Source organism: Sphaerodactylus townsendi, linkage group LG03 (genome assembly GCF_021028975.2).
Source record: "Sphaerodactylus townsendi isolate TG3544 linkage group LG03, MPM_Stown_v2.3, whole genome shotgun sequence".
In the NCBI taxonomy this organism is placed as follows: domain Eukaryota; kingdom Metazoa; phylum Chordata; class Lepidosauria; order Squamata; family Sphaerodactylidae; genus Sphaerodactylus; species Sphaerodactylus townsendi.
The window spans coordinates 86,414,531-86,435,866 of NC_059427.1; the positions used below are offsets into that span (position 1 = coordinate 86,414,531).

Sequence of the window (21,336 nt, forward strand, 5' to 3'; positions counted from 1 at the left end):
CAACTTCCAACTACTTGATTATTTACAGGCATGTTATTGGATACATGGTGTCTTTCCATTAGATGGAGCCAAAAGTCAGTAAATTTCTGAGCTGCTCATACAATGAATTGTAGATCAAATGTGTGTGATGGCCAACTTCACACTAGGTTTTACTATTGATATTTCAGTTTGCATTGCAGCTATTTTGATTTGCGATGTCAACCCTGTATAGTTCATTATTCTTATCACTAATAAATAATGAAACACTTAAAAGCAACCCTTCATTCGTACATTTTGCTTCTTATTGACAGTGTAGTGGGCTTAAACTGGAGTAGATTTAGGACTGTGGTGTAGGAGTACTAAACCACACTTTGTAGAATAAAACATTGAACCTTTATAGGAGGGCAACAGCACTGAAAAAGGAAAGAACACAATTTGCCACACTGACCTAAGAACAAAGTGTAAAATCACTTTAATTAAATATTATTAAATTACATTAATTACATTCATTCTTGTCTTCTGATGGACAAAATATTTAGTCACACAAAGGCAAGGAAGATAGTTGCATCACATATGAGACATAACTAGCAATTGCAAAAACTTTCATAAAAAGTTTCATAAGTTATTTTACTTGATTTCTGTAGACAATGCAGTCCAATTACCTTGTTATAGAGACTGGCAGAAATGACATGGTGGACAATTGCTCTTTCTGCACAACCAAAAAAAAAAATTTTGAAGCAAGAAATAAAATGTTTCCTCTGTGGAGTTCCACATGATTTTACCCCAAAACATTCAGACAACATTTTATTTGCAGCTTCAAAATGTTTTATATGCATTCTCTTTTATAACAATTCTTTAGTCTGAAATGTTTTATTTCTATGATTTATTTCCATGATTTCTTTAGTTTGAAACATTTTATTTCCTTGATTTATTTCCATGATTTTGAGGTTTTTAAATTTTATTTTGAGGGGTTAAATCCTCAAGGTTTCAATTACATGAGCTATGGAGAATCACAGCACGAGGCACTGAAGCATTGAAGCATAAACTCCACTGAGAATTTTTTAAAATGGAATAAATACAAAATGGCAGCCAGGAATCATTTCAAGGGGGTGAGTGCAGACAAACTGTGGGAGGGGATAAAAATGTTTTGCAAATATTTTGTATCGAGTTTCTGGTGAAAGCCCAAGTTGGGAGGGAGTTAGGTACCTGGTGGGATCTATTAGCAGCTTGGGACTGTGGCTGGCATCTTCAAGTTTGAAGTTGCCAGCCACAGATGCAGGCGAAACGTTAGGAACAAGATCCACCAGACCACGGCCACACAGCCCGGAAAACCCACCAGAACCAGTTGAATCCGGCTGTGAAAGCCTTTGACAATACATATTCTGCAAATGTTTTGGGGGACTTGGTGGAATAGGCCAATAATTGTGAAAGAAGACCAAAAAACGTTTTGGTCATTGTCAGATCACCCTGTACATTTTAAAGTTACCTCCCAACTTTTTAAAGATATATTGTAATTGAAGAGGGTTTGGATCAGATTTCAGCTCAGGCCTATTTGTAGCTCATAGGAAGGTCCTGCCAGATGCGGAAGGCTCTCTGGCATGGTGAAGTTAATTCAGTTCATGTTTCATGTTAATGACATCAAATCTCTCCTCAGGGCTGCGATGCTGATTTGGTTCAGGAAATAAAAAGTGCAGTAGTTTCTTCAGGAGAAGTAAAGAAAAAACCTGTCAATAGAAAGAACAGTTAAGATTGCATGTAGACAATGCATTTTCAGTCTTGTTCTGCTATAGCAAACTAGGTTTTACACATTTTTGTACAGTTTCAAGCTGTTCCATGGAAATGTCAAAATTAGCTTCTGAGTGCACGACCTCTGCTGCTGCAAACAGACTCACTAGATGAATAAACTTACCAGATGAATAAAGCACTTTCCATCCCATCAGTAGAGTTGTTTGGGAATTGTTTTGCTTTGAAAAGAGTAATTGCTTATTTAACTCTTTAAAAAAGAAAAGAAAAACACAAAGATGTTCTCCATCCAACAAAAATATCTCACAGTTTGATTAACTTTTAGTTAGTGCTCCGTGAGAAGCAAACTGCAGTAAACTGGTCAAAGATTATTCTCAATTTCAGTGACTGAATGTGATTAACATTCTCATCATAACTAACAGCAAAGATCACCTTTGTTTTATAGGAGACTGGTACCATCTGCTGGTAGTAATTCAATGCACAGAAAAGATTCACAGTCATTCTACACATTTTTACTCAGAAGACCCACTGAATTCAATAGAGATTTTCAAATATGGTTTTGTAATTGATTGGATTTGTATTTAGTTTGTCTTAGCACATTTCACTATGCTTGGATTAAGGTCATTGTATGAAAGGTATGTTCAACTGGTTTCAGGGAGGTTTACGTTCTGCTTAAAGTACTTGGGATTATTGTCTATCATAACATAAGTTTGATATACAAAAGTTTTTTGTATACAAAAGTTTTGATATACATAAGTTTTAGAACCAATAAGTCTTGTCATGAAGCTAACCTAGAAGTCAAGGATTTGTTTCCGCTTGGTCTCTTATGGCTTTGAGTGAAAGTTCATATCCAAGAAACATGGCAGCACTCATTGGAAATCCACGCACTGCATTCACTGTGAGACCCCTAAAAAAGACCTGTTCAGAAAAAGTAGAAAAGGTTACTCCAAAAGGGCCCATAAGTTTTGCTTATTTTTTAAATAGAAAACATGATTCTAAATAAAATAAAATAGGAATGATGAATGTGAACCTGATGTGGAAGCATTAAAAGCAAAGAGCTTGTGCAGAATACTTTTCTAGTTTCCTGCACTCCTAGTCAAACTCTCTCTCCTTGACTAAAACTATACAGTATCATCACTTTTGAATATGGAAGCTGTCCCAAGATTTCAATTCTCTTGCAAAAAGAGTCAAATGAACTACAAGAGAAATCCTTCATGTAGGTACAGTTTGTCATTAAAAAAGAGAAATATATTACCAAATGAAAATCAGAAATCAACAAGGCATTTAAAAAGGTAGAAAGCAGAAATCTTTTTTCAATATGCAAAGGTAGTTGGAAAAAGTACAGAACAGGCTAACCGAGATGATTGCAGCACCTTGCTTATAAGGACAGGTTAAAGGGCACATCTTTTCAGTTAGGAAGAAGACAGCTAAGGGGAAATGTGATGGAGATAAACTTATGCAGATGGTGGAGAAGATGGGAAGAAACAGTTTCCTCTCCCTCTCCCATCACCCTAACATTTGGAGGCACCTGATAAAGTTGTCTGGACTGACAAAGGAAATCCTTGAGATTAAACTGTGGCCGTAGCAATGGCAATTAAAAAGGAATTAGACAGATTTGTGATGGTCTATTTTCTGAGGCAGGAAACATCCAAATACTACTAAGACTCAAAATCAGGGGAAGGCCTTGGTTGGTCTCTGTGCCCTGTCTGTTGGCCCTACAGGGAAAATAATTGGCTACTATGTGAAACAGGATGCTGGGCTATGAACCACTGTTCTGATCCAGAAAAGTCTTATGTGAATTTTTAAAAAAGTCTATATACAAAATCCAGAAGCACTTAAGCGTAGAACTTCTTTTGAGTATCCATCAGTCACTACTGTGTGGCTTGCTTTATTGGGGGAGAGAAATATATGCATCCAAATGAACTGAAATCTTAAGGATTGACTGAAAGGCACAATTTTCAGACAATGAAAGAAAGAACTAACATTTAGTCACAAGAAATCCAGAGGACTGAGCCACCCAGCTGATGGAGAAACATTAGTGGTCATTTCTACACAAAAATGCAAACCTTTTGGAAATTCTAATGCCATAAGGTTTTCCTCCCAAATTTTATTTATTTTTGAGCTTTCACATCTTTATTCCCACTAAGCCATTTTCTATCTTGAAATGGAGATTATGACACAAACTTTAACATACAATTGCCCACAATCTAGTTCTTCCTCTATCAAGTGATGTGCTTAGACTTTGGGCCAAACTAGAGGTGATGGCATCCTTTTGTCCACAATAGGGATGCCACCATCATTTCAAAGCCTAGAATGAGTGATTTAAAAGCGCTGGTAGGGCCCAATCCAACACTTCCCCGCCCCCAGCAATCCTTTCAGCACTAAAAGGGCAGGAGAGGGCCTCATCCCACCTTACTGAAATCCTGATCAGGATCATGCCCTTGCAGCATTTTCAAATCATGTCATTTTTAAAAATTGCCTAATGCTCATCTTTGGCTTTAAAATAGTGGCAGCATCCTTGTGGCAGTCATATGGACATTGGTCTTTGTGACCAAAAGGAAATTCAACATTCACAAACCAGCCAATTGCTACCTGTATGTTGAAATCTTATAGCAAGCACCTGATTATGTATGGTGAGACTACATCAGTGTGGTGTAACGGTTAAGAGAAAGTGGACTCTGATCTGGAGAACCAGGTTTGACTGCCCACTCCTCCATGTGAGCAGTGGAGCCTTACCTGGTGAACCAGATTTGCTTCCACACACCTACATTTCTGCTGGGTGACCTTGGGCTTTGGAACTCTCAGCCCCACCTACCTCACACGGTGTCTGTTGTGGTGGGAGAAAGGGAAAGGAGTTTGTAAGCCCCTTTCAGTCTCCTTACAGGACAGAAAGGTGGGGCATAAATCCAAACTCTTCCAAACTTTTATTTGGAGCATGTGGACTCTAATCTGGAAACTGGATTTGATTCCCCACTGCTCCACATGAGTGGCATACTCTTATCTGGTGCACCAGATTTGTTCCCCACTCCTACATTCCTACCGGGTGACTGTGGGCGAATCATAGTTCATTCAGAACTCTCTCAGCCCCACCTACCTCACAAGGTGCCCATTTTGGGGAGAGGAAGGGAAAGGAGTTTGTAAGCTGCCTTGAGTCTCCTTACAACAGAAAAAGGCGTAGTATAAGTCCAAACTCCTCTTCTTCACCATCATAGTAGTGTTCCCACAACCTGAACATCAATGTATTTTAACAAGAAAGGATCTAGGGGGGACCCGGGAAATTACAGGCCAGTCAGTTTGACATCTGTTCCTGGTAAATTAGTAGAATCTATCATTAAAGATAAAATTATAAAACATGTAGAAAAGCAAGACCTGCTGAGAAAGAGTCAGCATGGCTTTTGCAGAGGCAAATCCTGTCTTACAAACTTACTAGAGTTCTTTGAGGGTGTAAACAGGCATGTGGACAGGGGTGAACCGGTGGACATTGTCTACTTGGATTTCCAAAAGGCTTTTGACAAAGTTCCTCACCAGAGAGTGTTGAGAAAACTCAGCAATGAAGGAATAAGAGGGGAAGTCCTCCTATGGATTAAAAACTGGTTGAGAAACAGGAAACAAAGAGTGGGTGTAAATGGGAAGTTCTCACAATGGAGAGATGTCGGGAGTGGTATCCCCCAAGGATCCGTTTTGGGACCAGTGCTCTTTAACCTATTCATAAATGACCTGGAAGTAGGGGTGGGTAGCGTGGTGGCCAAGTTTGCAGATGATACCAAATTATGTAGGGTGGTGAGAACCACAAAGGATTGCGAAGAGCTCCAAGCGGACCTTGATAAATTAGATGAGTGGGCTCACAAATTGCAAATGCAGTTCAATGTAACAAAATGCAAACTGATGCACATAGGGCAAAAAATCCAAACTTCACATAGACGCTTACAGGGGTCAGTGCTATCAGTCACAGACCAGGAAAGGGATTTAGGCGTCTTAGTTGATAGTTCCATGGGAATGTCAACTCAATGCATGGCAGCTGTGAAAAAGGCAAACTCTATGCTGGGGATCATTAGAAAAGGAATTGATAATAAAACTGCAAAGATTGTCATGCCCTTATATAAAGCAGTGGTGCGACAGCACTTGGAGTACTGTGTCCAGTTCTGGTCGCCGCATCTCAAAAAGGATATTGAGGAGATAGAAAAAGTGCAGAGAAGGGCAACAAGGATGATTGAGGGACTGGAGCACCTTCCCTATGAGGAGAGGCTGCAGCGTTTGGGACTCTTTAGTTTGGAGAGGAGGCGGCTGAGGGGGGATATGATTGAAGTCTATAAAATTATGCATGGGGTAGAAAATGTTGACAGAGAGACATTTTTCTCTCTTTCTCACAATACTAGAACCAGGGGACATTCATTGAAAATGCTGGGGGGAAGAATTAGGACTAATAAAAGGAAACACTTCTTCACGCAACGTGTGATTGGTGTTTGGAATATCCTGCCACAGGAGGTGGTGATGGCCACTAACCTTTATAGCTTTAAAAGGGGCTTGGACAGATTTATGGAGGAGGAGTCGATTTATGGCTACCAATCTTGATCCTCTTTGATCTGAGATTGCAAATGCCTTAACAGTCCAGGTGCTCGGGAGCAACAGCCGCAGAAGGCCATTGCGTTCACATCCTACATGTGAGCTCCCAAAGGCACCTGGTGGGCCACTGCGAGTAGCAGAGAGCTGGACTAGATGGACTTTGGTCTGATCCAGCTGGCTTGTTCTTATGTTCTCATGTTCTTATGTTCTTATGAGCTGAACAGTTAGTTTAGGTAGTGTTTAATTATCCCATGACAAATGGTAACTCAATACATAGCTGTAGCTTTAGTCTTGCCAGGTAGTACCAAGACCAGCCTCTCTCTCTCTCTAAGCTGACCTGCTACACAACATGTATTCTTCATAAACATGCAGACAGTGATGTTGGGATACTACTAGTATTCACAGGGAGAACAGAAAGAGCTGCTTTCAGTCGCCTTCTTTGTTAGACCATCTTCACTTCTTCCATGGCTAGCAGTTCTCAGAATGCCTCCTATACACACTGAAATAATCTTTTCTTCTCTCAGTAGAAAGGGAAAAGGTGGAAACACCTGAGAGGGCAGTAGCTGCAGAAAGACATCCAATCACAAGGCCTACCCTAGAAACTTAGTTGGATTCACAGATGACTGGCAGCTTCTGTATTCTCTATCTTTGTCTTTCCTAGAGAGGGAAAAAATGGAAGCCACAATCTGTGTATGAAATTCAAGCTAGAAGCTTTAGCACTGCAAGAGTCAATTCCAGTGTCTCGTCTCTAGAAAACAGCCTTACTTAATACAAGGCTGTATCCTGGTGGCACAATTTAGACTGATTCCCCAACAGAGAAAGAAGCAACCTCATGCTCCATCACATGCATTCACCAGTGTATTCATGCATGCAATATAATTTTAATTATCTCAAGTAGATACACAACATGATCTAGTATTTTCTTTATCATTAACAAAAAATATGATTCCGCCTCATATCTGACCACAGCGTTATTTTTCTGACTATAGGAGTGCCATACCAAAAGGACAACATTTGTGCACTGAATAAGTGCTCCTCTTTGCCAATGACATCAGTATGTATGTTAATGAAGTCTCTGTACAAATGCTACTGCAGGCTGGAATTTCCACCAGCTTTGCTGTTAGATACAAATGCCACTGCTGGGATTTCAGGATGGAGTGGCATAGCCAGGAATGGGGTAAAAATACACATAATTATCTGCCTCCAGAGAGGCTTCACACAGATTCAACAAGAATTTTAAGTAAGATTAATTTTGCTTTTCAAAACTGTATACAACTATGACAATTAGCCAACATGAAATTTACTACCAAATCCTAATATCAAGATTATATCATTTTGTACTGCTTACTTTTAGACCATCGTTATGATAACTTTGGGAGATACAGTCAATTACTCCTTTGTATTTCTTGAAATAAACCCCATCTGCTTGGAGACGACTCTTCACGACATCCATAGGAGTAGCAGTTCCCCAAGATATTGCTCCTAGGAAAAAGTAACAAAATATTAAACAGTGTGCACAATAAAAAATTCCAAATGCATTATTAATAGTATCAATCTTTAGAGATAGAGATACAGTGCAATAAAAATTCTGTCATAACTAAGAATAATATGAATTCTACTCAGTTCAACAGATTTGAAAACTATTTATTTGAAATTTGAAACTATTTATTAGATTTTATATTGCCACTCACTTCAAGGTTCTCGCAGAGACTTACAACACTTCTTTTATAATAATTTTTTCTACAAAACTACAAAGGTAGTGGGCCTGCCACCATTAAAAAAAACCCCAGAAAAAGAGAAATGTGAAAAGTGCAAGTTTCATCCTTTGCTCCCTGAAAAAGTTAGGCCAAAACCCATAAAGTGACCATAAGTAGATAAGAAAAAAAAGGAAATAGGAAAAAAATAACCTACATGGCTCCCATCTTGCTTTCACCCTATACATAAAACTGGCATTCCTGGGGTGAAAGCAACAAAGGGGGGGGAAAGCCTCTAACAGACAGTCTTCCTTGGCCCATTTGTCTACTAGGTATAAACAAAGATCATCCACCGAACAACCAGACCTGTCTCAGCCCTCCAGGCAGGAAGCCTGGCTAAAGAGAGTCAAGGGCAGAAGTCTTATCCAGGGAGATCTGAAACTACTGGGCCACTACTCACGCAGTTACATTGCCCAGGAAAAGTAAAGATAAAATAGACACAGGGCAGTGATTAGACAGCAATAGCCTTCCTAGGAGAGCTAGGAAAACATTCATAATTTGTCTCAGAAGGCCTCTTACCACTTTGCAGTCTGATTTTACAAGCCACAAGGGGAAGAATCAAAGTTAGCTTCATAGCTATTAGAATTCCATTGACGTTATTTGGATTACTTGTCCAAGTAACAATACACCCTGTAGTGGTGACACTGTTTCTATATACAGGATGCCAATTATAAGGTTTACCAAGTACTTTGGACTCCCCAGGAGAGCTTCAAGCACCCACGTATATGTTGTATATATCAGTTTAGTTGTTTTCAAGGACAACCTAGTGACTCTTCTGGCTAGAGTAGCCATGTTTCCTTCACTATGTATACACCTGGCTGAAGGGAATTTGCTGGCACATGCTTGGCGACTTGCAGAATTGCTGCTATGGCTTCTGGTTCATGTGCTGTTCTTCCAGCAAACCTTGCACTTCACTGCTTGTCTCCACCAACTATCATTCTTGCAGCATGTCAGAAATGTTGGAGCAAGGGAACAGACAGTGGTCGCAGGCAAGCAGACTAAGGCAGGACTCATGCCCCTTGCCATTGTAGGGTTTTCAGGCTTCCTGCGAGCAACCTTTTCTTCCTACCTCCACTTGGACTAGCAGAAGGAGAATTTTTTTAAAAAATCACCAGAATTGTGTTTGACCTGACATGACATGACATCACTTCTAGAGGAAACTCAGAAGTAACATCATGTCATGGATCATGCCAGCATTCTTCCATATTGCCACCCACTCTCTCACATCAGCTGCCAAACTGGCTGGAAACCTATACCACTGTTGTCATCAATCTCTACCATAGGCATACCAGCCACAGGGACAGGGAGGGTAAAATGACCCTGGGCGCAACAGTGGGGACGCAAAATTGCTTCCCACTCCCCTCCTCCCCTGTGCTGACCCCATTTGGAACAGCTGGGTAGGCGGGGGAAAGGCACCTATGAAAGAGCCGGCCTGCTGCCAGGAGCTAGCCTGCTGCCGCAACACCCATCTGAGCTGCCTCCTTCCCTTCCCAGGCCCTCAGAAGCAGGGGCAGCTTGGATGGGCGACGTGGCAGCAGGCCGGTTCCTGGGCCACCCGCCGCAGTGCCTTGCCCCCTGCCTCCCTGCAGGCCAGCTCCTGCCATCCCCAAGACCTGGGGAGGGCAAAAGCTGGCCAGTAGGGAGGCAGGGGCAGGGCTTGGCAGTGGGTTGCCCTACCCCCGGCCTTGGTGCAGGCTGGCTTTTGCTCTCCCCAGGCCCTAGGAATGGCAGGAGCTGGCCTTCAGGGAAGCAGGGCGGCACTCAGCGCCCCAAGCCCTGCTCCAAAGCACTGCCCCCAAAGCAGAGGGTGCGGCGGGCACCTGGAGAAGGTGTTGTCCCTGGGCACCATTTTCCCCAATATGCCTCTGTCCACTACAGAATAGCAGAGAGGAATACAAATATCTGACCTGAGCTGTAGGGGGGATGAGGGATGGGCAGAGCAGTGGGAGGAAGGGGAAATCAAGTCACAAACACAAACACAGATAATCAAGTAATTAATAATTCACAAGACATTCACAGAGAACACTTAATCAGAAACTAGTCCTAAGCAGACTGTACAACTCGGTTGCAGAAAACTGAAAGTACATGCTGAACAGATAATTCAAAGAATATGAGTGAAACAACAGTAAGTCAAGTAATCTTAGGGTTGCCAATCATCAGGTGGGACCTGGAGATCTCCTGGAATTACAGCTCATTTCCAAACATCATAGATTAATTTGCCTTGAGAAGATGGCTCTCTGGAGGGTGGATTGTATGGCATTATATCTTGCTGAAGTCCCTTTCCTCTCCAAACCCTGCCCTAACCATACTCCCCTCCTCCCACCAAAATCTTCTGAAATTTCACAAATTGGAGCAGGTAACCCCAAGTCTCCATATGTATATGGTCAAGAAAAACATGTCAACAACTCAGCCATCCCAGACTAAGCTCTCCTCCTGCCACTTCAAAGACATACTCATACTCACAAACTGCCTGGGGCTGCCTGCTTTGCTGACTAGGCCTTTTCTAGCATTAATTCTCCTACCTTAGAAATTTCAGCTCTCCATTCTTCTGCCATCACCTGCTATTCAAGCTCAGAGGATTGCATAGTTGCCTCTTGCTGGACTATGTTTGCCAACCACCTCCAGGAGCTTGGCTGGAGCTCTGTAGGATTACAATTGACCTCCAAGTGATAGAGATCAGTTCTCCTGGAGAAAAGGACTCCTTTGAAAGGTGGACCCTATGGCATTATACCGCACTGAAGTCCATCCCCTCTCCAAACCCTGCCCTCCTCAGACTCCATTTCCCCCATCAAATCGCCTGGTAGTTCCCAATGCAGAGTTGGTAACCCTAGACTGGACTCAGCCCACAGTACTGATGAGGCGAACTGAAGCGTAGACAACTAGCCCTCTCCTCTCCTCTATTAATCTCAGTGATAAATGAAAATAAATATTCATACCTGCAATCCCACCAGCTATCCACACAGAAAAGGGACTTGGAGATAAGCATCCATCTGGGGTGATCCATCCACAGAGAAATGTGTAAGGGATAAAATAGAGGCAATATCCAGGAACGTCCCTCAGAATCATAGCACTAGATCCTCGATACAACCCAGCTAAACCATCCTGCCGAAGAATTGTGGCAACACAATGAACTGGGCCTCTGTAGGCAGTCTGTAGGGAAATGTCAGTGACCCTATGTTTCAGGTTTAGGTTAGCTGCAGAAGCAAATACAAATGCCATTAGTAAAATACCTTAGAATCCCTCAGAACTTTTAGTATTATTAACACATGTGCCCAACACAATATACAGTGTTCAGTAATAATGCCATCTCAAAAACAATAACCAACAATAAAATATAAAACAATACAAAACCAAACCAATCAACAAGGGTTTTCTCCCTGCAACTGCTCCACAAATTCTGCAGGAGTAAACATCATCATTTCAGCGTCTGCACTACGTACCTATGTGCCTCTGAGCCCAGGTCAGCCTGTTGGTCCATACCTTTTAAGCCTTTCACAGAATAGGATCCTCATACCTAACAAGCCACATCTTCTAGGGCGGGGTCTGCAATCTGCGGCTCTCCAGATGTTCATGGACTACAATTCCCATCAGCCCCTGCCAGCATGGCCAATTGTAGTCCATGAACATCTGGAAAGCAACAGGCTGCAGACCCCTGTTCTAGGGGAACAAATCCTCAAGTAGTAGTTGGAGATCACCTGGGATTACAACTGATCTCCAGGCAACAGAGATTAGCTTACCTGGACAAAATGGCTACTTCGTAAGGTAGATTCTATAGCATTATAACCCCCCACCCTGCTCTTCAAACCCTGCCATTCTCAGGCTCCACTTCCAAAATCTCTAGGTAGTTCCCAACCTGGCAACTTTAGCATCTTCTGATATACTACCATGCACCTGTGATGGACTGCGATGTTTCTTTCGTTTGTTTTAGTTGGAATTTTTGTGATGAAATAATTGTTATTTGAACCTAAAGTTGTATTTGTAAAATGCCTTAACTCTTTGGATTAAGGTGGGGTGTGGGACTAGGAGTGCCTGCATCTCCAAAGATTCAACAAGTAGAGCAGTAAGACCAATAGAGGCTTCCTGGCAGGTAGCAGTACAGCTGCTGTGGCAACAATCCAAGGTGGCAATGAAGACAGCAAAGTTGCTTGGTTTATCAGAGTGTTGTCAAGGAAATGGTCAAGATACAGTGGGAATATTTTATTTACCTATTTTAGTCATTTATACCACACCTTCCTCCTCATTGGCTGAGAAAGTGTGACTGGTTCAAAGTCACCCAGCAAGCTTCCATAACAGAAGGGGGATTCAAATTTAGGTCTCCCAGATCCTAGTCCAGGTAGATTTAAGAATGCCAAGATCCCAACTCAGCACTGACAGTCATTGGGAAATTTAGATGGCAGGGTATGCAAATATGTATTGTTCCAATATTGCAACATCAGTTCCAGTGGAAGTGACATCATTACTTCAGCTCTAGAGCACCGCCCAGATTCAACTCTTAAAGCATCACCCTGACATGATAACATACTTGCAAGGTTACACAACAACAGGCAGTGGTCAAACCGCTACAGCCCTTCCTGGAGGATACATTAGTCTTAGACCCATTCCAGTCTGGCTTTTGACCTGGCCAGGGAATAGAGACTGATTGCCCTCACAGACAGCTGGATCAGGGTGTGTCTGCACTGTTATTACATCTCTCAGAAGCATTTGACACAGTTGACCAAGATGTGTTGACCCACTGCCTTGCTGCCCTTGTAGTACATGCGACAGTCCTGCAATGGCTGATGTTGTTTCTCCAAGATTGGGACAGAGGGTGGTGCTGGGGCAAGGGTTTCAACACAAGGAACCAATCCTCTCCCCAATGCTTTTAATATCTATTTGTACCTACTTGCTCAGCTACTGAGGAGTTTGCCATCCAACTGCATCTGGTGATGGACTGCCAGTCGGACATTGTGCTAGGAGATCTGACCATGTACCTGGAAGTTGTGGTAAGGTTGAAGCAAAGCTGCCTCAAAATGAATCCTCTGAAGTATTGCTGCATCAGTGTAAAACATATTAATATATATAATAATTTAGAAAAACTCTGGATACTTACCTTCAAGAAAAGTTTGGGTCTGCATCTGTAGCCGTATCTTTACCAGATCAACTGGTCCACCAATTCCGACTGACACAGCCCCTGCGGCCATGCTTGCTAATGCTAAGTCTATAAGAGCTGGTGAGCTGCTAGAATTCCCATAGCGATGCTGACTAATGAATCTTTGAGTATTGCTGAAGACACCAAATACCACTGAGTTGTAGATAGCTATGCTAACCAGTGGGAATGACATTCCCTTGAAGAATCCAGCAGCCTGCAAATGAAATTAGACAGATGACAATGAGAATAGACATGATTGATGTATTGTCGAAGGCTTTCACGACCGGAATCACTGGGGTGCTGTGTGGTTTCCGGGCTGTATTGCCGTGTTCTAGCAGCATTCTCTCCTGATGTTTCGCCTGTATCTGTGGCTGGCATCTTCAGAGATCCTCATAGACATGATTGCTTGCAAGAAATTACCTCAGCATCATTAGAGCACTGGCTTAGTCATTCAGATATACACATCCTTTTTAAATTCAGTTTTACCCAATATAATATCAACTGATTTCTGTGCATTTCCTGTTTCCCTTTTTTTCCTGATGGTTTCTGGTTTCTTCTGAAGTGCCACGCAAGTAAGGCTACCAGGCATAAGGAAATTAAACTTCATATCAACAACTTACATTGTGCATTTTGTTTGCTATGTATATGTACTGCTCTGTAAGTAATTTATATCAAAATCTGTTAGATATGGATTAGAAAGCTGCATTACATTGGCCCAGACAGAAAGTATGGTTCTGGATCTACTCTGACAGAAACCCGCTGCAGTGGTGTACCGCTAATGGGGAGATGGGATATCTTTATATCTAGATTTTCTTTAGATTTTCAAACAGCTTGAAATCACAGCTCTGAGAGAGTGACCTTTCAAATCCATCCAAGTTGTACTCAGCAGAATCCCTAATTCATTGGATGACTATATACTAATATATACTTTTTCACAGGGCTAGGACTTGGAAGGCTACATTCAGCAATGCATATTTTAGTTATATCTGATTTTCAGTGTTTCTCTTTTCTGTTATTATAATCTTTTAGACAATATACTTACAGTTTCATTTCTGTACACTGTGAGGACACAGTTAAGTGTACTTCCATAGCCATGTCCAGCTTGTAAGCGAGTCTGAAGAACACAATACGGCAATTTAGTGTTTCTATTCTTAGTATTTCCAACTGATCCAAAACAATGCACACTTTTATTTGACTATAATTCTTGCTTTGTTCTAAACAAAAAACAAAGCAGCAGAGCAAAAAATATATCATACATCTATCCAAGGATACAAGGGTGTGTGTTGTTGTTTTGGATTGCCAGAGCAGATCTACTCACATCATCATAATTAAATTCTCGAGTGTCAACAGGTTTTGAAACGTGAAAAATAATGATTCTCAATGTTGATCAATAGTAAAAGGATCAGACTAACAACTCCCAGTCTTTTCAGCTAATTTGTTATTGTAACTATTAAAGTCTCCAGATAATTAAGCATTTTGTTTTTAGAATTTTAGTTCATTGTATTCAAATATCATACTGTTATTCTTAAACAAAGCTAGTGCTAGATGAAATAGTTTCATAAATCGCAGGAAAGCATCCTTTACAGCTGTGGCATTTAATGCCACTGGATAGAAGTTGTGAATTTGGAGAGATTTTTCTACATACAGTTTTCCCCTGGAATAAGTATATTAAATCTTACTTTCATGGTAACTAGTTCATTACAGGCAAGGGATGTTCAAACACCCACCAGTTTGGCTTGCATCCTGTTTACCAGTTGCAAAGACCTGATTTTTTTTGACAGTTCATTTCAACAGTTTGTGGGTGTTCAGCAATTTGTTTGTGGGTGTTCAGCAATGTACTTTGCTGCACTCATTACTAAACATGCAGTATTGTGCAACTGGCTTTTCACACATGCACATTCCAACATAGCCCAACTGCAATCTTCCATCCTTGCTGCATAACCGTCCACTGAGCAGTGTGTTTAAATAGATAATTAGATCACTCCCAAATCATATACATCTATCATCAATAAATACTGGATTTCAATAAAATCCTGCCCTTCAGTATTCATCTAAGTGATCCTTAGTGGTGCTAATGGCTGCTGATCAGTTTGACATACGCACAGGTATGGAAAAACCTGATACAAATTAGTTTAGTAGGTATTCACAGCTAAATAAACTGAACAGACCAAATGATCTGCTCACATCTGATCACCACCTTTGAATATATTAAGTCAGACTGTCAAACATGCCCACAGTGAAAGTCATAGCATCTCTGGTGGTGGCTGCGCACGCGTACGCACACACACACACACACACACACACACCCCAGTCTGAGCATATATCCACACATTAAAATCTCTATCATCTTGTTTGGCTTGAATGTCTGTCTCCAGGTGAGACCTGGAGATCTCCTGGAATGACGACTCATCCCTTGACTACAGAGATCAGTTCCCCTGGGGAAAAAAATGGAAGCTTTGGTTGGTGGCCTGTATAGAATAGCACCCCATAGATTTTCCTATCCTCCCCAATCTCCAGCCCCTAGTCTCCAGGAGTTTTCCAACCTGGATCTGGCAGCTCTAAGCCCTCCAGCCCCTGCTAGTAGCCAGGAGAGACCTGATAAGCCTACAGTTGGCCATGCCATAGTGCTGTGGTGGCGAACCTTTGGCACTCCAGATGTTATGGACTACAATTCCCATCAGCCCCTTCCAGCATGGCCAATTGGCTGATGGGAATTGTAGTCCATAACATCTGGAATGCCAAAGGTTTGCCACCATTGCCATAGTTCCTGGAAACAACTTCAAAACTGAACTTCAGTGGCGTAGTGCCAACGGGGCAGGGAGGAGGTGCGACGCCCCGAGAGGAGCCGCAACAGAGGCGTGGCCGGGCCATGAAGGGGGCGTGGAGGGGATGTTCCAGGGCGGGCGGCACTGAAGCAGAGGCAGTTTTCCCTTGCTCTGCCTCTGCTGTACTTTCAAATCCAGTTCATCTCTGTAAAATATACTTTTTAAAAGTTACTCCAGTTGGAAATTTAGCTATGCTGATATATGGTGACATAAAATAATGACTGTTAAAAACAAAGGGAGAAGCGTAGGACAGACTGAAGAATGAAATATTGTCCAGAGCAACATTCAGAATGGAGAAACCAAAGAACCAGATGAACAGAAACGGATGGGGAATGGGGCTGGGTAGAAAAATCAGAGTCTAGTAAATGAGCATCTGGAAACTAAGATCCTCTGCAAAGGGAGGTCTGGAGACAACTGAGAGATGGGGGAAAAGATGGGAAGGAAAGTCTACCCATGATCAAACTGGCACAGTTGCTGCAGAGATAAAAGAGAACACACTGGATTTAGATTACTAAAGAAGGGTAATTCCTAATTCATAGCAAATCCAGTTCCTAATGGTTACTATCAGCAGAGTTTAAAGCGGAGTTACTCTGGTAAGATGAGAAGGTCTATAGTCTTCTTGCACTCTCTGCAGATTCCTAGCACTTTGGAAAAGAATACTCTCCACGCAAGATGTTCTTTCCAGAGGAAGGTTTTACTTTAGCAGTTGCAAGGTTACACAAGTCTATTCTACACAAGACTATAAGACTATACAGAACTCTTCAAGTTGAACACATACTGAACTCACACTCTAAACTTAGACTCAATCTGAACTTAGCATATACAAAGCATTGGTTCTTATACATCCAACTGGATACTTTTCCCCGCCCCAGCAAGAGCCTCTCATTGGTATAGAGTCACAACTGAACTCACCAATCATGTTAAAGGTCAACTGTTGCTCCTTCGCCCTAGACTTATTGTCTCCAGCCTTTCTGTGTTGGCAAACCTCTGCTAATTAGAAGATGACCCTTTTGTGAACCTTTCTTTTTTACATATATCATGTCAGTTACTTCGTTGTTGTTGTTGTTAAGAATCGGTCAAGGACAGTGGAATACTGGGCCTAAATGGTGCCCAGGGACATGATTGGTTCCCCACACCTCCTGCACCCCACTTACGGAGCCAGCAGGGAGACTGGAGGAGGCCGGGGCTCGGACGGGTGCCACGGTGGCAGGCTGGCTTCTGGGCCAGTCTGCTACCATGGCACCCACCTAGGCCACCTGCTGCTGAGCCCCGCCTCCTGACCTTCTTGCAGGTCAGCTCCTGCCCTCCCCAGGGCCTGGGAAGGGCAGGAGTTGGCCTGCACGGAGGCGGGGGACAGGGCTTGGTGACAGGCAACTCGGGCTGGCACTGTGATGGTAGGCTGGCTTCTACCCTCCCTGGCCTCCCTGGGAGGGGGTGGGAGCCAACCTGCAGCTGTGGCAAACAGCTCATCCAGCAAGCAGTGCCCCAGCATGGGGGGAGCCACTGGGTGCTGGCTGAGTTGCTGCGCAGTGGGAAAGGCCAGGCTTGGGGACCCGGCTGGTGCCCGGCGCGCCCCCTGCCTTACAAAATAGTATGCACCCAGGGATATGTCCCCATTAGCGGTACACCACTGGTCAAGGAAGACCTCAGAGAATTTGTTGCACAACAGTAGCAATGCCAGCTCTTGTGAGTTCACATGTAAGGGGAAAGGCATATCTCTACAACTGAAAGGGCCCCAACGGGTAGAGGGTTATTTTTTGTTAAATGAGAATTCCAAGAACTGGTAGCATATCAATATGATAAGAAACTGATTTGAAAAAAGAAAACCCTTGGTAGGCAGAAATGATTGCCGGACGGAAAGGATCAGGAAAATTACAGCCATTTGAATTTTCTACCCAAATGGCAACCACCCCCATTTTCTCTAACCAATTTTGAGAAAGATTGGAGAAAAGCCATGAAAATCTGCAGAGGTGCATAAGTATACCATGGTACTTGGAAAAAGCAGAACCTCCCTCCCACCCACAATTTCCACATCTTTGACCTGGGGCAGATAACCCATATGAATAATCCACAGTTTTCTATGCAATTACTTTCACCTCAGTGATTTCAAATGGAGGAATCTATTAGCTTCAATTTCTAATTGAATTATAATAGGCTCATTCCGCACATGCAGAATAATGCACTTTCAAACTGCTTTCAGTGCTCTTTGAAGCTGTGCGGAATGGCAAAATCCACTTGCAAACAGTTGTGAAAGTGGTTTGAAAACGCATTATTTTGCGTGTGCGGAAGGGGCCTTATAGTCAAAAAGTGACCCTGATTTGCCACTCTTTTAGAAATACTTTTGAAGTTTGATATAGGCTATCTAATCTACTTTTCTTTTAGAAAAATGGAAACACCAGAAATTTATATTCAGTCCTTTCTCAATCAAGCAGTAAATGTCATAATTCAAAACCTCCAACAGATGCCACCTGTTCTAACCCAAATGGTGATACATGTTGTTTTTTTAAAATTAGATGCTTCATTTCAGGGTTAATAAATTATTTTGGAGTGATCTCAGACCATGGAAAGGAACAAATTAGACATAGACACAAAACTATATACCATTTTTGTACTCATCTACTGTTTATTCATCCTGGCTTTTCAGACCCCAATAGTGAAACCTCAGACTATACACCTTGCTAAAATTAGACATTCCATCCATTTTTCTTTATGTTTTTTTAGAGGAGTTCAACTTTGGGATGTTGTAGGTTTTCCAGGTTGTATGGCCATGTTCCAGTAATATTTTTTCCTGATGTTTCACCTGCATCTGTAGCTGGCACCTAATAATTTGGGTTTGCTTACAAGGGAAGAACAATTGACCAATTTCCTAAGACCAAGGACTGCAAAAGAAAATCCCATCTTTTTCCTCGGGTGGAATTTTATATAATCTATCAGAATATAGTTTCAATGGACTTTGAAAATTAGCTGCTGCCTTCATATCCATGCCAAAAACAAAGAAGGTGACAGAGTAAATAAAGAATTTATTCCAGTTTTAAACTTCTGGATGTTACTATCTGCTTAATTATATCGGGATTTTTCAAAGAAACCGGGGTTTTTTTATTATTCAAACCCACTTAAAAAGTGGGAGCAGAGAACCAATGGGCCCTTGCATCATTTCCCACAGGGATAAACCATTGAACAATCTGGCAGAGTTACATTCTCTTAAAAAACACACACACACAACTTCCCAATTGTTCCCAAGCCATCCATCATATTCATTTTCTCCGTCCCTGAAATCAATACAGGCAAATCCCTCACTTGGCATCCTGAGTCCAGAGTTTTTGTAGAATCAGAGAACTCACTTTGAGCATGGCTTACATGTTAGTGGGTGGAGACCTGACGTCCTGGAACATAACCCACATTCAATACTCTTGGCTATTCAGCTCTTTCCCCATTCTCACTCCTTATGCCTCAGGATGCTCTTTTGATATTCTTGTGAAGGATCATCAGTAAGTGAATTGTCCTGCTTCTGAATTCACTGTTTAAGACCTCTCCCTCCCCACTCACTTGGAAAGGTTAACAAAGCTGCCTAGTTGCTATTCCCAAAGCAACATTCAGATCCAAGAGCAGGGAAGGTGCCAGTTGTCTTTTAAATGCTGAAAGATGTGTTGCTTGTTTCTTGGCAGCGCTCAGGCAAATGTAGAAAACGTAGCAAAAATGTTCCCACTTTAGCTATTGTCAGTTTATAGCACGCACAACCAGAAAGGACAGCGAAGCCATCGGTTTGCCAGTGCTGCAAGGCACATATTCCTTCAATACTCACTCCAGAAGAACTCATGAACAGCACAACAAATTGTCCATACACAAACACAATTAATGTGTTGGCACTGCTACTACAAGAAAGGGAGCACTGAAGCAAAGACAGCACTCTGCAGCTTTTTGCTTTAAAACCTTCCAAGTACACACAGCCACAGTTACTGTTCATAGGAATGGTTACACTGGATCAACTTCCTCTAACATCCGGCCTCTGATGTCAGTGAGCATCAGAGAAAACAATGGTTCTGCAACCAAGGCAAATCTGTCTCCATGATAATCTCTAAGGAGTGATTTCCACATTGAATTTTTGGGCATCTTTCTTATCTGTGGTGAGATTATTTTCTTATTATTAAGTATTCAAATCATCCACACATTGAAAAGGTAATTTGCAATTTAAATCAAATCTTTGATGACGCCAGTGACGTAGGTATAGATTTTTATGGAAGGGTTTGGGGGGAAGGCCACGCCCCCTCCCACCCCTGGGGGCATGGCCACACCTCCCCAAGCCCCGCCCCTGGCCTCAGTGCTTATAAAAGCAGCTCTCCAAGGCCAGAGATGGCAGACTCCCCTGCCCTGTCTGCCCCCCCCCCGGCTGGGCTCCCAACTGGTAGCTGGCAGTCCCTTCTCCCTCCCCTACAGGCAGACGGGTAGCTAGGGAAAATGAAGCCTGGTGCAAAACCTGAGGTTTGCGGCCTCCCCCATGGGTGGCTGCTGTGATGCTGAAATCCACCCCCAAACAGCATCACTTTCAATGGTGTTTACCTTAGGGAGCCCAGATTCTCCTTTTAAATCCATCTTAAAGGGAGAATCTGGGGTTCCCAGTTAAAACAACATTGAAAGTGATGCTGTTTTGGGGTAGATTATCCCCCACCCTGAAACAGGATCACATTCAAGGTTTAATCTGGGGACCTCAGATTCTTCCTTTAAATCCATGCCGAAGGGGTTGGATTCAAAAGGAGAATCTGGGGAAATCTGGGGGATCAATTTTCCTGCTGCCAGGGGTGCAATTGTTAAGCTAGCAGCACCAAAATTTCAGGGGATGGGGCACCCCTTTTGGGAGTCCATAACTTTGGACCCCCTGAACCAAAATTCACCAAACCTGGGTGGTTTCATCAGGAGAGTCTCCTAAAGATACCACCTAGGTTTAGTGAAGTTTGGTTCAGAGGGTCCAAAGATATGGACCCTCAAAAGGGTAGCCCCATCTACTATTCGCTCCCATTGGAAATAATGGGGGATGGGGGCACCCCCTTTGGAGGTCCATAACTTTCCGGCCTCTCTTTGTAACAGCTCTCCACACTCCTCAGTCATTCTGCTATTTTCTACCACGATTATAAATCTTTCTGCCAACTGAACATAATACTTCATGTATCTGTTAAAGAGAGTTTTGACTTGTGAAAATTTTTGCCAAAATAAATTATTTGGGTTGGATCCAGTGACCTGTCAGCATAAGGTGCTGACAAATACTTATCTTTCCTGTGTTCCTCTCCCCTTAGGATCAGAATGACTTCTGGAAGATTCAAACAAATAGTCTGAAAGGCCCCACAAGACT

General features: G+C 42.4%; 1 protein-coding gene across 4 annotated transcripts in view; it reads right to left on the reverse strand.

Moving 5' to 3' along the window:
* Positions 1 to 1,288: 1,288 nt before the first annotated feature.
* Positions 1,289 to 21,336, reverse strand: part of SLC25A48 (solute carrier family 25 member 48) — a 31,078-nt gene continuing 11,030 nt past the window's right edge. For 2 of the 4 annotated variants that reach the window (XM_048490677.1, XM_048490675.1), the window contains 6 exons: positions 14,210 to 14,281; positions 13,129 to 13,381; positions 10,976 to 11,233; positions 7,634 to 7,767; positions 2,514 to 2,640; positions 1,289 to 1,703 (listed from right to left, as the gene is read on the reverse strand). In XM_048490677.1, coding sequence (XP_048346634.1) covers positions 2,521 to 2,640; positions 7,634 to 7,767; positions 10,976 to 11,233; positions 13,129 to 13,360 — 744 coding nt within the window. In that variant the 5' untranslated portion in view covers positions 13,361 to 13,381; positions 14,210 to 14,281 and the 3' untranslated portion in view covers positions 1,289 to 1,703; positions 2,514 to 2,520. Of the gene's footprint in view, positions 1,704 to 2,513; positions 2,641 to 7,633; positions 7,768 to 10,975; positions 11,234 to 13,128; positions 13,382 to 14,209; positions 14,282 to 19,333; positions 19,456 to 21,336 lie in introns of those variants that run through there. The other 2 variants (XM_048490678.1, XM_048490676.1) reach the window with 2 other exon arrangements.